The 21,981-nt window shown below is 33.1% G+C and overlaps 1 protein-coding gene and 1 long non-coding RNA gene across 2 annotated transcripts; one reads left to right on the top strand and one right to left on the bottom strand.

Annotated features, from left to right (window-relative positions):
* On the top strand, positions 1-2,677 carry LOC127702679 (uncharacterized). Its single transcript, XM_052206979.1, has one exon. It carries the CDS (start codon positions 12-14, stop codon positions 1,710-1,712), a length of 1,701 nt encoding a protein of 566 aa, XP_052062939.1. The 5' UTR covers positions 1-11; the 3' UTR covers positions 1,713-2,677.
* Positions 2,678-7,816: 5,139 nt separating this feature from the next.
* LOC127702701 (uncharacterized) lies at positions 7,817-16,057 on the bottom strand. The gene is made up of 4 exons (XR_007982535.1): positions 15,916-16,057; positions 14,450-14,566; positions 12,379-12,492; positions 7,817-7,939 (listed from the first exon to the last, which is right to left on the bottom strand). It is a non-coding gene; the product is annotated as an uncharacterized LOC127702701 (long non-coding RNA).
* Between the last annotated feature and the right edge of the window lie 5,924 nt (positions 16,058-21,981).

Genomic DNA, 21,981 nt, shown 5'->3' on the forward strand with positions numbered 1-21,981 from the left:
CATAACGCAAAATGGCGTCTCCTGTAACACCAGCCTTGTGTCACATTTGCGAGGAAAGTATGAAAATAAAGTGGAAATGCACTAATTGCAATTATTTAATGTGCGAAAAATGTAAGAATAACATTCATACTAAATTCCCTGAATCAGAGGTCCATCATGTTATAGAACTGGCAAAAATTGGAAAGAAGGAAATTAACGAACCGAATTTGCACATACTTTGTAAAACACATCCCGAGTTGAGAATAATATTTTTTTGCACGAGATGCCAACAGCTAGTATGTCCATTTTGTGTAACAAATCATCATAGTGGTCATGAAGTTGAGAGTTTGAAAGACCTTTACAAGGACAAATTCAATAGCTTGAAATACTACCGAGATGAACTTAAAATCGAACTTTCTTTTCATGAGTCGTCTGAAATAAGTATTGAGACGAAGATAAACTTCGAGAATAGCTTGTACGAAAGCGCGAAAAAAGCTTTATTAGATCAAGCAGAAAAGATGAAAGAATCGGTAGAAAATGAATCGAAAATTCAACTTCAAAAGCTTGAAGACAGGTGGAAAGAAATTAAAGACATACAGGTAGCGGCTCGAAATTCCAGCATAAATGCAAAACAAGATTTAAGTACAAAAGTCGAATCTTTGACATTATCCCTGAATTCGGGTAATTTGAAAAGATTAACAGAAACAGAAGATTCCATCAAAACATGGACACAACCGGATAAGTCATACGGAGATGCGCATATTAATTCAATGAAATTAGATCAAGGAAATATTAATGAAACACAAATTTCAGATATGTTTGGGATTTTAACTGATATCCAGCCGGATCATAAAGTAAAGATAGAAGTACTTGGTTCATTTGACACTGACATAACGGTCAGTAATATCCAACCTTGCTTAGATGGTGCAGTAATGGTGAGTGACTATGATACTTGCTTAAAAATGATAGCTATGGGAACGGACGGCATTGAACAAAAAAACGAAATTAAAGATATTGATGTCGTAGAGATGCTAGAAATTGATAACGAAGAAGTGATTCTGTCTCTTGAGGGAAAATCGAAGCTTGTCAAGATGAGAAATGACGGAACAATACTAGAATTTGTTGATTTTCCAGAAATGGTTCCTCGAGCTTTACACTTAACAAAGTCCTGCAAGATTGTTATAGGAATATGCGAAAAGGGTCAAATTGAGTTATCAGAAAATAGTGTAAGGCAAATTATCATTATGGAGCTCAACGGAGATATATTACACACGTATGAATTTGATGATGACAAAAAGCGAATTTTTACATACCCGCTTAAAGCAACCTCGCACATTAATAACGATATGTATGTTATTGATTTACAAGAGCCAGTAAGCGGTCAAAGTCGTATTATATCGCTGGCATATCCAAATAAGGTTATGTGGATGTACAAAGGTGATCCAAATTTAACTTCGCATTTTAAACCTAGAAGCTTATCTGTTACTTCAGACGGTCATATTGCTGTGTTAGATACACAATTCTTACATGTCCTAAATACAATAGGCACCTTAAAAACACGTATTGACACACGAGATTATAATATACCGAACCCCATTTCAATGTGCATAGACGTGAGCGGTAAAATGTGGATAGGGTGTAGACATCGATCATATTCGGTCTACCTGTTTGGATCGAAACAGATTGTTTCACCAGGGAATCACATATTACTCGTGGATTTTTTAGGATTCTAACAGATATATTAGATTGAGTGCAAGCGCCTTTACCTGAAAACCTGCCTTATGTTTTTGTATTCTTATAATACACATTCAATTTGCAAGCAGGTAGAGGAAAATAAATCATTAATGAAAATAATGGTTTAGTGTTATTTCAATTTCGACACTCTTAACATGTAATTGTGTTCAGTTGAAATGTAGATCAGCCGATAAGGTTATGCTTTTCTCAGACTTTCTTTGACTTTTTAACAATAAGTTTGTTTAATGTGACTGATTGATTTTTTTTATTTTTGGAAAACATTTAGAGATATTTATTAGGTGTAATCGTCTTTAAAGTAGCTTTTACTAACTGCATGTACATTTATATCGCAATTTGGTGTCTTTGTTGATTGGTGCCGATTTGATGAATAAAGCTCACGTAAATCATTATCTTAAATACTATAACGGTAGATTTTACAACTCTTAAAAAGATCTTCATTTCATGGTATGTAATAATGTTTCAAAGCCTACTAAAATGATTATTCAGAAACCTATAAAGTTCCATGCTGAAATCTGAAATAACAAATACAGTTGTTCATTTCTTTAGAAGAAGAGGAACTGCTTTTGATTTAATAATATCTGTTGGTTCAGAACTTATCAAAATGAAAGACATAAAATTTACAAGTTGAAAGTTGAAATTGAAAAAAAAAACGAAAACACTGGATGAAATAGGAATTTAATTTAAAGGACAAAAACCAAAGGATACAGAATTGAAGCGAAGAAAATTATTCGTAACTGACAGAAAAAGAGGTTGAAATTATAATTCAATCGGAAAGGGAACTTGAAGTGTAAAAGCGTCAAATAACTATTTCTAAGAACCAAATTAAGTTTGTTCAATAGTTTTAAAATATATAACATTGATAACATTCCATATTAAACATGTATGGTAAAAGGGAAATAACTTTAAATTATTGTATGAAATATTAAAGTCATATTTTATATTTCTCCACTTGTTTAATTTGAAAACAAAGTTATTTTCACAGCATAAAACATTAATAATGGTTCCTTTAAAAATTGATATTAGATGCAATATTAGTTAACCGATGTTCAAATCTCATTAAAACATGAAAAGATACAATCAATGAAAGAGAACAAAAATTGAGGGAATTGCAAGATTTCAAAAGGAGCGAGACTGGCTTCCTCGGTAGAGTAAACATGTTTCAACTACCATGCGAGTCAACACCCAGTCAAAATACCATAATCATAAATAAAACACTATCCGTAAATTTACACATCGGACGACTATTCTGGCATCTATAGATCTTAAATCGCAAAAACATCTCGGTAATGATTTGATGCAGTCAACCAAATCGCGATGCTTACCTTAAAACTCATGTAGTGTCGATTTCAATTGTTCTTTCTTATAAGTCAGTAAGAACAGTTTTTGTGTCCAGAGCACACCCTTTTAAATGTAATTCACATATTGTGAAGATAGACGAGCCTAACGCATTAATTAAAATAGTTTACAACCAAACGATATGGCAGAGGGTATGTAACAGCTGAGAAATGTTTCAAAATGCTTCACGTTTGGCCATCTTTTTCCGAGCAAAAAATCGTTGAAAAATATATTCGAAATAATCAGAAAGTTACAAAAATTGCTCGAAAATATGCAACTTATACACATGAGATACATTATTTCGAAGTTTAAATATTTTAAATGCAATATCTATTACCAATTGTGATTATGTGTAAATAGTTGTTATTGAAAATTATGAACTATAAAAATAAGGAAATATGGTATGATTGCACAGGTTTGGATTACAATATAGCCTTCAATGATGAGCAAAACCCAAACCGCATAGTAAATTGTTCCGAAGGCAAAATTGACAGAAATATAGAAAGTTCAAGACAATGAATGATCAAACACGTAGATTTAATTTTTTAATCAAAAAGTATTAACGTCATATAGAGACAGAGATAAAAAAAAATCGATTACTTTTCTTGATACAGGAATTAAAACATTGTATCATTCTAATGAAAATAAAGTCATTAATGCTCTTAAGTCAGGAGCCTGTAACTCAGTTGTTGTCTTCAGTCGCTCTCTATCATTTCTTATTAATCAGGCCGTTTTTTTTTAATTTTGATTTGCTTCACATTTTGTCAGGGGGGCTTTTATAGTTTACTTTACAGTAGGGGTTTGATTTTTTTGAAGACCGTACGTATGCTGACCTATACTAGTATTTGTTAACATCATCGTTCATTGGTCATTTATAAAACATCTCCTTTTGTTGTCTTCTTGAAGATGCATGAAATACTTGCCACTGGATATTAAGCAAACAAAAATCAATCAATCAACCTTTTCTGATAATTTATCAGCAACAATTATGTCAAGAATAAAAATTGAAGTATTGTAAGTACTCTAGGTAGGTTTGTTGAAAATACGGCCCTTTCTTACGATAGTAATTTTTGATGATATAAAGAAGAGGCAGAAGATACCTTGGGGACATTCAAAACTCATAAATCGAAAACAAAATTAGCAACGCCTTGTCAAAAATCGAAAAACGACGAAAAGACGAACAAGTCCTCAAAACACAAAGTAGAAAATCAGACTTAACAACAAGAACTTCACTAAAATCCAGATTTAGCTTTGACAAGTGTTTGGTATTACGATAAATTTTCACTTCTTCGAACTATGAACATCAAAATTATTTATTTTGTAAAAATATTTCCTTTCTCCATTTAAACTGTATACCTAACAACAAAATTATTTTCATTAACCTGTGTATAATATTAATGTTAATGGCGGATTTTTGTTTTTCTGAAATTGTTTAACATTTCACAACGGTATGATACTGTTACTTTAATTATTATTCCCTTATTTTATTGATTTTGTATTTGCATTATATCATAGATCAAATTTATTCGTTCAGTGTATGTTCACTTGTGTTAATATTTTTTTTGATTGAGTTAAGCCATTTAAATTGATATTTTATAGTGTGTCTTTCTATATTGTGATGTTACACTATTGTTTCAGATAAGGGTGAAGGTTTGGTACCATTAAAACGTTTAAACCCGCTGCAATTGTTTGCACCTGTCTTAAGTCAGGAATCTGATGTTCAGTAGTTGTCGTTTGTTGATGTGGTTCATAAGTGTTTCTCGTTTCTCGTTTTTTTTAAAGATTAGACCGTTTGTTTTCCCGTTTGAATGGTTTTACACTAGTAATTTTTTGGGCCCTTTATAGCTTGCTGTGCGGTGTGAGCCAAGGCTCCGTGTTGAAGACCGTATTTTGACCTATAATGGTTTACTTTTTTAAATTGTGACTTGGATGGAATATCTTCTGATAGACATTTACTATCATCTGAGGGAGTGAACCCAGATCAAGAAAACGTAAGAGCTGTATAAGCTATGAATCAGCCGGAAAACAAAAGCGAGCTGCTTACATTTCTTGGATTTATAAACTACCTTACCATATTCATACCGAATATGGAGGAAGCAAGTGTACTACTGAGGACACTCCTTGATTAGAAAACCGCTTGCGCATGCGTCGGTTACCAGTAAGTCAACAAAGATCTGCACAAATAAAAAAAAATCTGATTAAAATACAGATCATGTGTCTAAGTTTTGCTTACAAGGATTTGACAACACTCCGTTTTACTTTCTGTTCTGGTAATTATTAGATTAGCCAATGAAATTTCAATTTTTGAAGGTATGTATTAATGCGACAAAATCAGAGGATCCCGAAAGGCCTTTAAAAAAAGAAAGTAGAACGAGGCGTTGTCAATTTCAGATCCTAGTAAACAAAGCTTAAACACATAATCTGTATTTTATTTAAATTGAAAAAAAGAAATGGAACATTGCAATAGTACATGGATGTGAAAAAATTCACCGGTATACTTTTGTGTTGACATGAATTATCATTGATATAGTCATAATTATAAATTATATGTTCATAAAACTTAGAATTTACGAAATACTTAGGATTTCATCCCCAGGAATATTTTACCTTAGCTGTATTTGACAAAACCTTTCAGAATTTTGGGTCCTCAATGTTCTTCAACTTCGTACTTCATTTGGCTTTTTAACTTTTAGATTCGAGCGTCACTAATGAGTCTTTCATAGCAAATGGACCTCATTGTCTTAAGACGTCTCGAGACAGTCTGGAGACATACACCTTATGTCTTGAGACATAGCGCATACGTCTTAAGACATGAAACCATTTAAGATGTGTCTTGAGACATGGATTCTATGTCTGAAGACATGTATCTTTAAGACATTATTGAAACTTCAAAAAGTGTATCCTCTCACCCAAGACGTCTTGAAAAAATTTGTTGGTGTCTTGAAGACATTGAAACAAAAAATTACCAGTGGCCCTTAAAATATATTTTAAACACATAAAAAACGTGTTTATATGCAAAATTTATTTTGTTAGAAGACAACTAATTGACAAGATAATTTAAGGTGATTTTCGTGAATAAGGACAAGATCTTTTTTTTATGACATTGTAATTTTTTTACAATAAAATTGATGAATTTTCACTTCTTCTGAGATCAACAATGCTTCCGGATTATTTTTTTTAAGGGAAAACTAGAATTCCAAAGTTCCTCTGATATTCTGGGTCAAACATGTCATGGAGGATTGAATTTTTTATACTTCGCTCAAGAGATAATGGGATGTTGCTCCACAAATAACCCATTCAAAGATAACATCTCTAGAAAACGTATGTCCTAGATAGAATGTTTCCTTCACATTCATGATCATATCCCATTGAACCTCCAGTAGTGACTTGAGAATAGAAGTATGGTCACTCTTGGTCTTCTTTGTACCAGCAGTAAAACCATTGCCAAAGTGAGCCATTCATTTGACTGTGCAGGATGTACAAGTAAGCAGACAGAATGGGGATGTTTAATTCGATTCCTTGTGTAGACAGTGCCACCCTTTGCATGTTAAGAACGCTTGCAACAAGAGGAATTCCGCAGGTGGCCTATTGCAAGGCAACTTTTCTGTTCCTTTCCACTAAACCCTCATTTTTTAGTGGCAGTTTAAATTTCCCTGACCTTCATCCCTGACGGCTTTTATTAAAAACTTCCCAATATCATATACCCGTATTGTTCATTTATTCTTCTAAACAGGCATGAAATATTTGACACTGCAAATGTTAACCAATCAATCAATCACATTGACATATTCTCATTCTGATATTCAGGTATTTGCTACTGGCCTTAAAACACGAACCCTGTCCCATCAGCATTATCATCATATTTTGTCTAAGCATCATTCATATTATATATACAAGCCTTAAATAAAAATAACCTTCAAACCTATGATTGCGATTGTATATGTGTGCATAAATAAATTTCTTGGAAGAGGGGTATAAATACAGCACAAACAACATTTTTAAATCACCAAAAAAATGAAAAAGTATATTTTAACAACCGCATTTGACTAGCAGGTCCACCAACAGATGATCTTAAACCCTGCTGATTGCATTGATTGCAAAATAAACGGATCACTATATGTACAAAATGGATCTTAATATAAACAAGTCTAAATTAAAAACAACGTTCAAACCCATGATTGCATTGGATAAAAACCGCAAATATTATATGTATGCATGCTAAACAAATTTCTTGGTAGAGAGGTCTATACACTTCCTCTCAAATATGACTACCTTCATATGTATATAGATATAAAAATATGTTGTTTGAGTGCCAATGAGACAACTCTCCATCCAAGTCACAATTGGTAAAAGTAAACCATTATAGGTCAAAGTACGGCCTTCAACACAGAGCCAAGGCTCACACCAAACAGCAAGCAATTAAGGGCCTTTCAGACAGGAAAATCAATGGTCGAAGATATATAAAAATTGAGAAACAATTATTAACCACATAAAAAAGCCCACTGAACATCAGGTTCCTGACATAGGAAAGGTGCAAACAAATGCACTGGGTTTAAACGTTTTACCTGGCACCAACCTTCACCCTAACCTGATACAGTGGTTCATGCATTTAAACTATTATTGATCTTTATCGAAAATATATGAACACTTCCATGATTTCAGTTGTAATATCTTTTTTGAAAGCCATACCTTCCAAAATAAATGTTTCTCACCCCTTACTAATATTCACAGATGACAAATATTTCAGTTATGTTTTAGTCAACTTTAATTTTCATATAAATATAAGCAACAAAAATGAATTAAATTAATGTCAAAGATTTGATTCCAAACTATGTTTCTTCTTTCTTGCATGCTGAAGTTGTTTTCTTATCTGTAAATATAGATTGAAATAAAATATTAATTTACATGGCATTTATGAGTTTGTTTATTAATAATTTCAGCTTTAAAAAAAAATCACAACAGTATCTACTTATAGGTGTATTATCTGTTCTTGATATGAATTCCAACATATAGTATTACACTGTACTATCTTTGCATAACTGAACTAAAGCAAAAATGAAAATCAATAAAAGAACAGAGTTCCAATGTCCCCAATGTTGCATATATCTTATCTATTAAATACAAGGGCAATCCCTCAATAAATGGCGAATGTGTTCATGTGACACAGATATCATATAAATTCATAAAGGGACATAACTGAAGAACATGTAAAAGCGATGCTACCCAAATTTGTACTTGATCAGAGTTTTGTGGTAATAAGTATGGTGTATAAGTTTCATAACATTATGTCAAGGCAAACTCAAGTTAGTGAACTGAAAGGAAAGATTCAGCAATTTTTCCGTTTTTTAAAGGGTCTTAATATAGATATATTACAAGAAGATGTGGTATGAGTCAGAGTGCCAATGAGACAACCCTCACTCCAAGTCACAATTTGAAAAAGAAAACTAGAGGCTCTAAAGAGCATGTGTCGCTCACCTTGGTCTATGTGCATATTAAACAAAGGACACAGATGGATTCATGACAAAATTGTGTTTTGGTGATGGTGATGTGTTTGTAGATCTTAATTTACTGAACGTTCTTGCTTCTTACAATTATCTCAATCTATAATGCACTTTGCCAAGTAGTTACAGAGGAAAATATTTTGTAAAAATTTGCCAAAATTTATGAAAATTGTAAAAAAATGACTATAAAGGGCAATAACTCCTTAATGGGTCAATTGACCATTTTGATCATGTTGACTTATATGTAGGTCTTACTTTGCTGTACATTATTGCTGTTTACAGTTTATCTCTATAGCTATCTATAATAATATTGAAGATAATTACTAAAAAGCTGCAAAATTTTCGAAAATTACCAATTCAGAGGCAGCAACCCAACAACGGGTTGTCTGATTCATCTGAAAATTTCAGGGCAGATAGATTGTGACATAATGAACATTTTTTCCCCATGTCAGATATGTTCTTTATGCTTTGGTTTCAGAGATATGAGCCAAAAACTGAATTTTACCCTATGTACTATTTTTAGCTCACCTGGCCCATAGGGCCAAGTGAGCTTTTCTCATCACTTGGCGTCCGTCGTCGTCCGTCGTCGTCGTTAACTTTTACAAAAATCTTCTCCTCTGAAACTACTGGGCCAAATTAAACCAAACTTGGCCACAATCATCATTGGGGTATCTAGTTTAAAAAATGTGTCCGGTGACCCGGCCAACCAACCAAGATGGCCGCCATGGCTGAAAATAGAACATAGGGGTAAAATGTAGATTTTGGCTTATATCTCTGAAACCAAAGCATTTAGAGCAATTCTGACATGGGGTGAAATTGAAATTTTCAGATTAATCGGACAACCTGTTGTTGGGTTGCTGCCCCTGAATTGGTTATTTTAAGGAAATTTTGCCGTTTTTGGTTATCTTGAATATTATTATAGATAGAGATAAACTGTTAACAGCAATAATGTTCAGCAAAGTAAGATCTACAAATAAGTCAACATGACCCCTTAAGGAGTTATTGCCCTTTATAGTCAATTTTTAACCATTTTTCGTAAATTTTTGTAATCTTTTACAAAAATCTTCTCCTCTGAAACTACTTAGACAAATTTAACCAAACTTGTCCACAATCATCATTAGGGTATCTAGTTTAAAAATGTGTCCGATGACCCTGCCCGCGAACCAAGATGGCCGACATGGCTAAAAAATAGTACATAGGGTAAAATGCAGTTTTTGGCTCATATCTCTGAAACCAAAGCATTTAGAGCAAATCTGACGAGGATAAAATTGTTCATTAGGTCAAGATCTATCTGCCCTGAAATTTTCAGACCAATCAGGCAACACGTTGTTGGGTTGCTGCCCCTGAATTGGTAATTTTAAGAAAATTTTGCAGCTTTTGGTTATTATCGTCAATATTATTATAAATAGAGATAAACTGTAAACAGCAATAATGTACAGCAAAGTAAGATCTACAAATAAGTCAACATGACCAAAATTGTCAATTGACTCCTTAAGGAGTTATTGCCCTTTATAGTCAATTTTTTACAATTTTCATAAATTTTTTTCAAAATATTTTCCACTGTAACTACTGGGCCAAGTTCATTATAGATAGAGATAATTGTAAGCCGCAAGAATGTTCAGTAAAGTAAGATCTACAAACAAATCACCATCACCAAAACACAATTTTGTCATGAATCCATCTGTGTCCTTTGCTAAATATGCACATAGACCAAGGTGAGCGACACAGGCTCTTTAGAGCCTCTAGTTAGCCATGTCGGCCATCTTGGTTTGCGAGCGGGGTCTTCGGACACATTTTTTAAACTAAATACCTTAATGATGATTGCAGACAAGTTTTGTTAAATTTGTGTCAGTAGTTTTTGAGGAGAAGATTTTTGTAAAAGATTACAAAAATTTACGAAAAATTGTTAAAAATTGACTATAAAGGACAATAATTCCTTAAGAGGTCAACTGACCATTTTGGTCACTTGACTTAATTGTAGGTCTTGCTTTGCTGTATATTATTGCTGTTTACAGTTTATCTCTATCTATAATAATATACAAGATAATAACCAAAAACGGCAAAATTTCCTAAAAATTAACCATTCAGGGGCAGCAACCCAACAACGGGTTGTCCGATTAATCTGAAAATTTCAGAGCAGATAGATCTTACCCTGATGAACAATTTTTCCCAGTCGGATTTGCTCTAAATGCTTTGGTTTCAGAGATATAAGCCAAAATCTACATTATACCCCTATGTTCTATTTTTAGCCATGGCGGCCATCTTGGTTGATTGGCTGGGTCACCGGACACATTTTTTAAACTATATACCCCAATGATGATTGTGGCAAAGTTTGGTATAATTTGGCCCAGTAGTTACAGAGGAGAAGATTTTTGTAAAAGTTAACGACGACAGACGACGGATGCCAAGTGATGAGAAAAGCTCACTTGGCTCTTTAGGCCAGGTGGGCTAAAAACATTATAGGTCAAAGTCAAGCATCAACACGAAGCCTTAGCTCACACAGAACAGTAGGCTATAAAGGGCCCCAAAAATGACTAGTGTAAAACCATTCAAAAGGCAAAACCAACAGTCTAATCTATGTAAAAAACAAGAAACGTTTTAATTCTAGAACATTAAAAGTGACACCACCAAAATTCAATCTTGCTCTGTTTTTTGCGGTAATAAGTATTGTGTATAAGTTTCATAACATTTGGTTGAGGATAACTTAAAATGACTTAAGTTAGAAAACAGAAACGGAAAATTCAGCAGTTTTCATATTTGTAAAGGGGCATACCTCTAGAATGGTTAAAATGACACCAACAAAATTCAATCTTGATACGTGAAATAAATTAAGTAAATTAAAAGCAAACTAAATATTACTGTTATATACATATACAGATTCATAGATCTATAATCTGTCTATACCTGTATCCTTGCATTGCACAAAGTCATGTTTTTCTCTGACTGTTTATGACTTCTTTACACTAAATCCATTGGATGTTGGAAGTGTACTGATTGATAATTTAGTCTAAGATGCATGATTTTTTTATTAGGTGTTAGTGGCTTTGAACTAGCTGCCTGTAACTGTGAGTACTCTCAGATCTGCACTTAGTGTCTTTTTGTTGTTGGGATAAATATACAAGTACTCAGCCATGTCTACTCTGTGTCGTATTTCTATTTGTATCCATTTGATGAGTTAAGCCTTTTTCAACTGATTTTTATAGTTTGTTCTTATGTTGTACTGTCACACCACTGTCCCAGGTTAGAGGGAGGGTTTGGATCTTGCTTACGTGTTGAACCCCACCCCCACACATTCTGTATGTATGTGCCTGTCCCAAGTCAGGAGCCTCTTATTCAGTGGTTGATGCTTGTTGATGTGTTACATATTTTTTTTCGTTAATTTTTTTGTTCATAAATTAGGCTGTTTGTTTTCTCGTTTGAATTGTTTTACATTTGTCATTGCAGGGCCTTTTATAGCTGACTATGCGGTATGGGGTTTGCTCATTGCTGAAGGTTGTACGGTTTACTATAATTGTTAATTTCTGTGTCATTTGGTCTCTTGTGGAGAATTGTCTCATTGGCAATCATACCACATCTTCTTTTTTATATTTGGGACATTAAAAGAAACAATTCTTTTAAAAATATATGATCTGCAATGATTTTCAAACTTGTCTAAAATATTGATGACATAAACCTTAACATAAATTTCATAAAAATCTGGTAGGAATTGTACACATTAGAGTACTCATAAGGCAATTTTCCATATAATGAATGTTTCCAAGGGGCATACATTATCTATATACATATGTTAATAGTTAAGTCTTAATACCTTTAACAAACAGCCTTCAAGTTCCTCAGGCATGTCAGGAAACACTTTTTAGTAAATAAGATATGTCCTATCCCCATTGATTCATTCTCTGGATTTTATATGCAAAATATTCCCCTGAAAAAAAATATATGATTACTAATTCATGTGATCATGCATACTCCAACTTCTCTTGAACTGAATTTTACTGTGCGTATTGTTATGCGTTTACTTTTCTACATTGGCTAGAGGTATAGGGGAGGATTGAGATCTCAAAAAACATGTTTAACCCCGCCGCATGTTTGCGCCTGTCCCAAGTCAGGAGCCTCTAGCCTTTGTTAGTCTTGTATGGTTTTTAATTTTAGTTTCTTGTGTATAATTCGGAGTTTAGTATGACATCCATTATCACTGAACTTGTATAGATATTTGTTTAGGGGCCAGCTGAAGGATGCCTCCGGGTGCGGGAGTTTCTCGCTACATTGAAGACCTATTGGTGACCTTTTGCTGTTGTCTGTTCTATGGTCGTGTTGTTGTGTCTTTGACACATTCCCCATTTCCATTCTCAATTTTATACTAATATGTTGTTGAATAACTCATTGACATTGGAAATAAATGTATTGCATTACCTATCAATGCTTATTACGAATACATGTACTTTGACCAAGAGGATACTATTCTGTGGAAAAGTTTCATTTTTTTCACAATAAATATATATTTTGCGTACATGTACAAAAACAATTTCATTAATCTCAGGGATACAACTTCCAGTGCATACATGTACATGTTTTTGCCAGCTGGAACTCATTCACTTTACTGAAATAGTTAGTTTGGAAGAAATTTTACAACTGCTATATATATATGTTGTACATGTCATATAGTAGTAATGCATTAATAAGTAATTGGTAGGAATAACACATGTTAGAAAATATTTTTAAACATTTTTACTCAGCCATCATGGTCATGGAAAAATGAACCCACGACCATGGAAAAATTGACACACTTAGAAACTATATGTACCTCAATATTGACCTGCCCAAGAGCTACCTGAATATCTAGTTATTGCGGCATTTAAACTACATGTACAAATGCATGTATCCAGTGACGGATCCAGACATTTTCATAAGGGGGCCCGCTCCGGACATGCTTTAGTGATTCCCTAGATATAATTAGCCAAATATTTCCCACAAAAAGGGGGAGGGGGCAGGCCCCCGTCCCCCTTAAAAAACACATCTGGTATCTAAAAACTAGAGGCTCTATAGAGCCTGTGTCGCTCACCTTGGTCTATGTGCATATTAAACAAAGGACACAGATGGATTCATGACAAAATTGTGTTTTGGTGATGGTGATGTGTTTGTAGATTTACAAAATTTATGAAAATTGTTAAAAATTGACTGTAAAGGGCAATAACTCCTTAAGGGGTAAATTGACCATTTTAGTCATATTGACTTATTTGTAGGTCTTACTTTGCTGTACATTATTGCTGTTTACAGTTTATCTCTATCTATAATAATATTCAATAATAACCAAAAGCTGCAAAATTTTCTTAAAATTACCAATTCAGGGGCAGCAACCCAACAACCAGTTGCCTGAATGATCTGAAAATTTCAGGGCAGATATATTTTGACCTAATGAACAATTTTAACCTGTCAGATTTGCTCTAAATGCTTTGGTTTCAGAGATATGAGCCAAAAACTGCATTTTACCCTATGTACTATTTTTAGCCATGTCAGCCATCTAAACTCTGGACTAAATCATCAGACCAGAATATCAAACATTAAATCAATATCTTCAAGAACGAAGAAAAAAGTGTGGAAAACTGATTTGCCTGATGGATGGACATGCAGACAGACAGACGGAGTGCAAACCTAAAGTCCCCATCAACTTCATCAGTAGGGGACTTAATTAACAGCAAATTACAAAATCAAGATTCTTTATTCAAAGCAAATTTATTATAAAGTTATAATTAACATAAGAGTAAGCAATTTTTCTTCTTAACATTTATTTAAGGTACAAAAATGTAGCAGGATAAGCAGTAAACCTTCACCCCCAATCCCAACTTTGGGAACACTGATAATTTTTATTTATAAATACTTACATATCTGTTTCTAGCTGCAGCACATGTCTGAATTCTAATTTCTTGTGTACTTCATTTTACTCCTTTAGCCTTTCCAGTCCTGGGGCAATTTGCCAAATGTTTCATTTCTTGTGAATCCTAGTAGAAATGAAATATTAAAATAATAGTTGTGTGTTCCCTTCTATCATGTCTATAATTCCTTTAATTATTCCAATTAATTAGAAAAATCAATTATCATTTATAATGAATTTATCTGTTCAACTGTTGCAAATATTTTCCAATCATGTTCATTGATGTTTGTTCAGCTAGGAAACTTACAATGACTTAAGTATGTTTGAATTTAAAACAACTATTTTTAAGAAAAATTCTTTATTTAAGTATATATTACATACTTCCAAAATCATATCAGCAGCATATGATATCATGTTTAATGTTACATGTAATCTTCACGATTAACCACAAGCTGTCAACTTACATGTAAATATACATGATATATATATTCAAGATGCAGATCCAGGATTTTCAAAAAAGGGGGTCCTGAGGCCCCTGAAACTAGCACAATGTTTGGACATGTTGGAGTGGAACATGTAAAATATTCTATGCATTAACCTTACCGGGGTATATGTTGCAGCACTGTAAAAAAGGGGGGAGCTAAAATTGCTGGGTTTTAGTTTGTAATTTTCTTAAAAAAAATAAACACATTTTAATTTTATTTATATATCTATTCTAGGGCATGCATGGCATGTAATATGCCTTAAGATTTTAAATCTTAAGGCATATTACATGCCATGCATGCCCTAGAATATCATTTTTCCAGATTGACAGATTAGCTTGTACTGATCATGCTGAAAGTAAATTTTGAGATGAAAACAGCAATTTTTGTTAAAGGGTCCACAGGAGGAACTATAAATCATTGTTAATAGCACAAATAAACCAATTTCAAGCCTGCAGACGCAACCCAACTTGAACACACTTCCTCATTGTTGAAGGCCTTACAGTGACCTATACTTTCTAATTTCTGTGCCATTTGGTCTCTTGAGAAGAGTTGTCTCATTGGCAATCATACCATGCCATGTCACTTCATTTTTATATTCCACAGACTTCATTCTTTCTGAAACACAAAATGCATTTAACTTTCAAATATCTAATGGATGACAGGCCTTAAAACTTTCCAAACTGCACAGGTAAGTCTGTACACAGAAGAATTTTTGAGGTGTAAAACAGTGAATACAGCCACTTTTGTCCGTTTCTGATGATGAACCTTAACCCATTTCATGAGTTGTCAGACCTATTTGCAATCGCATTTTCCACTTTTTCATAAGTGGGGCGAGTTGGTGAACAAGAGAGGGGCGATGTTTTAGAAGGTTGGACGAGTTGGTGAAAAAGTGGGGCGATTTTCCAATAGGGCGAGTTGTTATAAATGGATTCTAACTGCATGAAATTATTGAAAGGTGGAAATAAAATATCTCTATCTGTAAAGAAATTACCTTTTCTTCGTTCTCCTTAACGATGCTATCATATCTATCTTTATCTAACTCTGGAAACTGGTCAAGATGCGTTTTCACTGGTAACATTTTTACGTGTTGCTGTATCTTTCACTTCCGGTATGACGTAGTTCGACAAAAATCGTGCAGACGAAAATATTAAGGTGAGGCCAAACAAACAAAAAATATGAATCAGATATGTATGTAAAGGTGTTATCTCCTTTGGGAACATAGTGCTGTTTACTTAGTAGCATTTTTTATTTAGCCATTTTTTTTCTAATTTGCACTAATATCAGAAATTAAAGACAGAATGTAGAAACAAAGTCTTTGAGTGTCAGAATATTTTATTATTTATTTTCAACTAGAAGGTGGCCAGACCAGGACCAGCATATTTATTTTCTGCTACTCTAAAAAGTGACTTAAAATCTGCAACCCTCTCCCCCCAAATGGTCGTACCCTTAGAAAATCCCTTTTTTCAGTAGAAAATCCCTGCAGGCTTATATGGTACAGATCCAGAGGCGGATTTAGATCATGTAGGTGGGGGCAGGGGCCCCTTTTCTGGAAAAACATTGGTTGATTATATAGGGAATCACTATAGCATGACTGGAGCGGGCCCCTTCTTAGGCAGTCAGTGGGCCCCCACTTATGAAAATTTCTGGATCCGCCACTGAGTCTGAGATCCCACTCTTTGGTAGGATAAAGTTATAAAAATAGGGGACTACCTGTGTGGTAGAAAAAAGGGGGGGGGGTGATGTTAAATTTGTTGAGGTAATAATGTTGATTTTTCTGGTTGCTATTGCTGGTCTTAATTGAAGGTATCGGGTCCGTTCGCGCCCAATACACGTTCGCACCCTACACTTTTGCACCCCACACGTTCGCCCCCTAGGTCCGTTCGCACCCTACACGTTCGCACCCTTTTTTTTTATTATTAAAAAACCTGATAAATTTTTGGATGTTTTGTAGATTTTTATATCAAAATATTTTTATTTTCATAAATAAAAATTCGGGAATTTTTAAATGAAATATTGTTTTAAATTGATTTGATGATTAATTATTAAATGTTAATTATGTATGATTACTGTTAATTGGTATTTATACACAGCCTAATTTGGTGTTATTGTTGAGTGTTTAAAAATCATGATTGTTGTCATGGTTGTTTTAACTTGCTGTGATGTAAATACTGCATGTATTTAGCTTGATATGAGTAAAACTTTGAAGATTTTAAATAAAAAAACATGAAAGATAATTGTTTTTAACAGCTTGGCTCCTTTGATCCCATGTGTGTCAGAATCCCACTTCATTCATAAACAATGAAAAAAAATATTTATAGCAATACACTATCCAAAACATGATTACGAATTATTCAACACATATAAAAAACGTTTTCATAATCCCAATTCCTTTTGAAACAATAAAAAAGAAATATTTAAAGCAATACACTAACCAAAACATGATTAAGATTTTATCAACACATGCAAAAAACGTTGTCAGAATCTCACTTTATTTAGAAACAATGAAAACAAATATTTATAACAATACACTAACCAAAACATGATTAAAAATTATTCAACACAAAAATAAAATACTGGTCGTCAGAATCTCACTTTATTTAAAAACAATGAAAAAAAATGTTTATAGCAATATATTTACCATGACACAAAAAAAACCTTGTCAGAATCTCACTTTATTTAGAAACAATGAAAAAATATATATTTATAGCAATACACTTACCAAAACTCGTTTACAAATTATTAAACACAAAACCAATAAAAATTGGGCGCGAACGTGTAGGGTGCGAACGGACTCTGGGTGCGAACGTGTAGGGTGCAAAAGTGAAAGGGGGCGAACGTGCATGGGGGCGAACGTGATTGGGCGCGAACAGACCCGGATTCTTAATTGAATAGTTTGATATATTATTTGATTTGATTTAGTTTTTATTTCTGCAATTGTTTAAACAATCATTGTAATCATTGCATTTAAATTTAATGTAATTATTCAGCTCAGTTTTGGATGCTGTGATCTCAGAGACTGTGGTTAGCAATTCATTTTTTGTATTCTATTCTATTATTCTATTAATCATGATAGTAATAAGTGTGAATATTATATGGAAAGCAGACAGAGACAATTCTTTTATAATATTTTCTTTTTTGTGGCCAGAATACTTATTATTTTCATTTGTGATAAGGCAAGATTATTTCTTTCCAACTTAACATTTGCTAATTACTAATAATGGGGGACAGAAGATTTATTTCCAGAATCTGCCAGGCCCCTCCTCCATCAGACATTGTCAGAATCAAATGGTCACAAATACAAGCTCATATTTGTACAATTCTTTGTAACACAAATATAAAATAAGGAGATATGATTCCTATTAAATGAGACAGCTTATAATTCACCAAAGTTCAAATGAGTGGATGTAAGCAATTATTTATTGGCAATCATATTTTGTAGCCTTCAACAATGAGAAAAACCCATACTGACTGTATAGTTAGCTGTTAAGGAACCCAACATGAAAAATATGACGCCATTCTATTCAGAAAAACTACTGGCCTAATTTATGTTTCATTGGTCAGTGTTTAGTCTTCCAGCTTAAGGTGGTATGGGAGTCTAAAATAAAAATGATAGAATTTTTTCATACTTTGCCAAAATGTAGTATCTATTGATATATGTTCAAAAATATAATAAAAATGATAGGTCACCGCGCATTTTCTCAAGCTATGTACAGGTTGTGACAAAATGACACATTTTGTATGGATTATACAGGAAAAAACACCATTTTGTGATTAGAAACTAAACAAAATGATAGAATTGTAAAATAAATTAGGAAAAGATAGCTTTCAGACAATGCTTTGAGAATATCAAAAGAAAAGATAGGGTCACCATACGTTTTTTCTGGCTAAAATACAAAATAGGAAAATTCCATGTAGATTCCTTCAGAAAATGCACTGTTTTAGAGTTACCTCCCCTTAAAATGCCAATTTAAAAACATTGAAAAGAAAAGAAAAATAATCTTCACTTGTAAAAATATTAATATTCATAAGTATATTCTTATAAATTGGTTCTTTTAAATGGAAATTCACATTAAATATCTGCATTCCTGCATCAAATTTTGCTAACTTGATAGAAAATCTGGACCTTAGGTTCTGTGTTTTTTATAATCCAAGATGGCGGAAGACACCCATACCACCTTAAGTCAGTTTTTCAGACACTACATGTACCGGTATCAGTAATAAACCTTAAGGTCAGATAAATTTGACCTATGGCATGATTGTAAGATGTACATGTAAGTTTGGCAGTGTTAATCTGACCATGACCACATTTTCATGGTTCCTTGGCCAATTTTTAGTTTTCCTGCTCAAGTCAGTTTCTCAGATACAATTCAGTAACATGAGTAATAAGGTCATATATAATTGATCTATGGAATGATTGTAAGGTGCACATGTCTGCCTGGCAGGGTTCATCTTACTTTGACCTCATTTTCATGGTTCATCATTCAATGTTAACTTTTCCTGCTTAAGTCAGTTTCTCAGATACTATAAGTGATAAGGTATTTGATGTATGGAATGATTGTATTATTAAGGTACACATGGCTGCCTGGCAGGGTTCATCTGACCTCGACTGCATTTTCATGGTTCATTAATGCAGTCTGCGCCAAAAACTTTTTCATGTACTAGTCCGGAAACTAAATATCGAAAATTGTCCCTATATGACTAAAATTTTGAAAATTTACACTAGTCCAAATCAATATTTACTAGTCTGGGGCATCAGAATGTTACCTCTTTTCAAATAATTTGAATAAGAAATTTACACACCACAAATTAGAAATTTAATATTGAGATTTAAATGCACATATCTCATTTTCATTCCTAGGATATATATGTTAGAATTAGAATAACTATAAACTTTCACTGAAAATTGTGACCAATAGATTTGAAGTTTTGTACCCAGAGCTCACACACAAATACACTGATCCACGGTTAAAACTAATAAAAGGGATTTAATTGAAATGATACTTTCCCAATTTATTCCATTTGATATTTCTACAAATGAATAACGATATGTTAACTCTAGGACTTCTGACCTCATGGTAAAGACACATTTTATTTATTTATACTTGTCATTTGTGTGATCAGATATTCATGATATTTTTTTTATAAAAAATTACTAAATGAAATTAATTATTTGTTACTTTACAACCAATTGTTACTCATTCATCATATTTATTATCAAATATTCCAGGCATTTGAATCTACACTGATCTATGGACCAAAAATTCAAGAACCGAATACATGTGTGAATAGATGTATTGGTTAAAAGAAAAGAAAACTGCTAAGGTCAGTATGACATTAAAAATGAATTAATTATGATTAAATCAGTATACAAAAAACATTATTTTTTTGTAAAGCAGGCAGCAAAAGAGTTTGTCCATAAGAAAATCCCTTTTAAAATGATCACAAAAGTTTTTTTTTAAAGGATTGAGGGTTATAAATGAAGGTATAGTACAGTACAATATTACTACTAGTCAAGGATTAGCTTCTTAAAGAGTTGATCAGAGTAAGTAAAGAGAGGATGATGATTTTACATGTATCACGAAATTAATTGACATATATCATGTATATTGGATTAGTCAGGGATTAGGAAAGAACGAGTTTACTACAACAACAAACCATACTGACAGACTGTAATGAGTTCACAGGAATGGTCAAAAGTTTACACATCATGTTTTTAAACAAGGAACAAGAACAGGAATTAAATAGTAGCTTCAACTTAGATAGAGCTCAATAATACCAATTGACCAACCAACAATGATGATTAATTATAAAAACAGTAGTTTAATGTAGATGAAAGAGGGGGGAAAAAGACACAAGATGTTAGGACTCTATTTAGATTGGACCACTCATATGACAACACTTTTACGACAGGAACCCTACTAGAGGTACCAGCTGAGCATTATGCTGAAATAGAAGATTACTTTTCCTGTCCAGTGGCAAGTAATTTCAAAATAAAATATCAACTGCATTTTTTGGAGCACCTCCTTAGACCGAGATATTTTAAATGGTAGAAAAATACCAAATATATTTGACACCGGATCAACTTTATCAGCCATTGAGGATTCATTCTACACCGAACACATATCATGCATCTACCACACTATTGCAATCTTTGGATAACATCATGGGGTAGCTGGAGGCTCACAATTACCCATACATTTGATATATATATACAAGACATCAATTAAGAAATAATTCATGAGGCTTGAATTTGTTCTGATTTTACCATATGTTGGCTCTTTATGCTAAATATTTTTCCATGAGCGATAGTGAAGTCTTATTTGTAAAATAATGAAAAACAGATGAACCATACTGCTTCAAAAAATATGAAGTTCGAAGCTTGAAGAAGTGCTTATGATTTAGAGAAACCTCATAGAGTAGCAACTGAAAACAACTGATACTAAGGTAAACAGACATTTTCAACAATTTTCGTACGTCCTTTAACAATGAGCAAAGCCCATACCACAAAGTCAGCTATAAAAGGCCCTGCAAGAAAAACGTATATAAACTATAATTTCAAACTAGAAAACTAACGGCTATTATCAAGATTATCCAGGCCACAGAAACAGATTGAAACAACAGTACTAGATTTTATAAGTCTTTTCAGTTTCAATCAATGATACGTCAATTTCACTCTCATTTGTATGACAAAAAAAGATCCCACCTTATACAGATTTTGAATATTGGAGTTATTATACTGCTCTCAATTAATGACTCATCAGCAATTATCATTATTTGTGAGAAAATTTACCAGAAACAAAAAAAATGTATGTAGTTCAGAGACAATTGAAACTAGCAGAGCAAACAAGAAATTTGTGACAGATTTAGAGACTACTAAAAAAATTGAGATTGGAAATTAGGAATGTGTCAAAGAGACAACAACCTGATGAAAGTGCGGAAAACAGCCAAAGACCACCAATGGGTCTTCAAGGCCTTCTTTGAATTGTCCAATTCAGGTTAGTAGAGTCTGTCGAGTTTACTCGACTGACAACCGAACCCCCCTAGTTTGACCTTTTGA

This window comes from Mytilus californianus, unplaced genomic scaffold, assembly GCF_021869535.1.
Source record: "Mytilus californianus isolate M0D057914Y unplaced genomic scaffold, xbMytCali1.0.p SCAF_5, whole genome shotgun sequence".
Taxonomy (NCBI): domain Eukaryota; kingdom Metazoa; phylum Mollusca; class Bivalvia; order Mytilida; family Mytilidae; genus Mytilus; species Mytilus californianus.

Bases quoted from the DNA above. Each gene is read 5' to 3' on its own strand.
- LOC127702679 (XM_052206979.1), top strand. From the start codon at position 12: ATGGCGTCTCCTGTAACACCAGCCTTGTGTCACATTTGCGAGGAAAGT.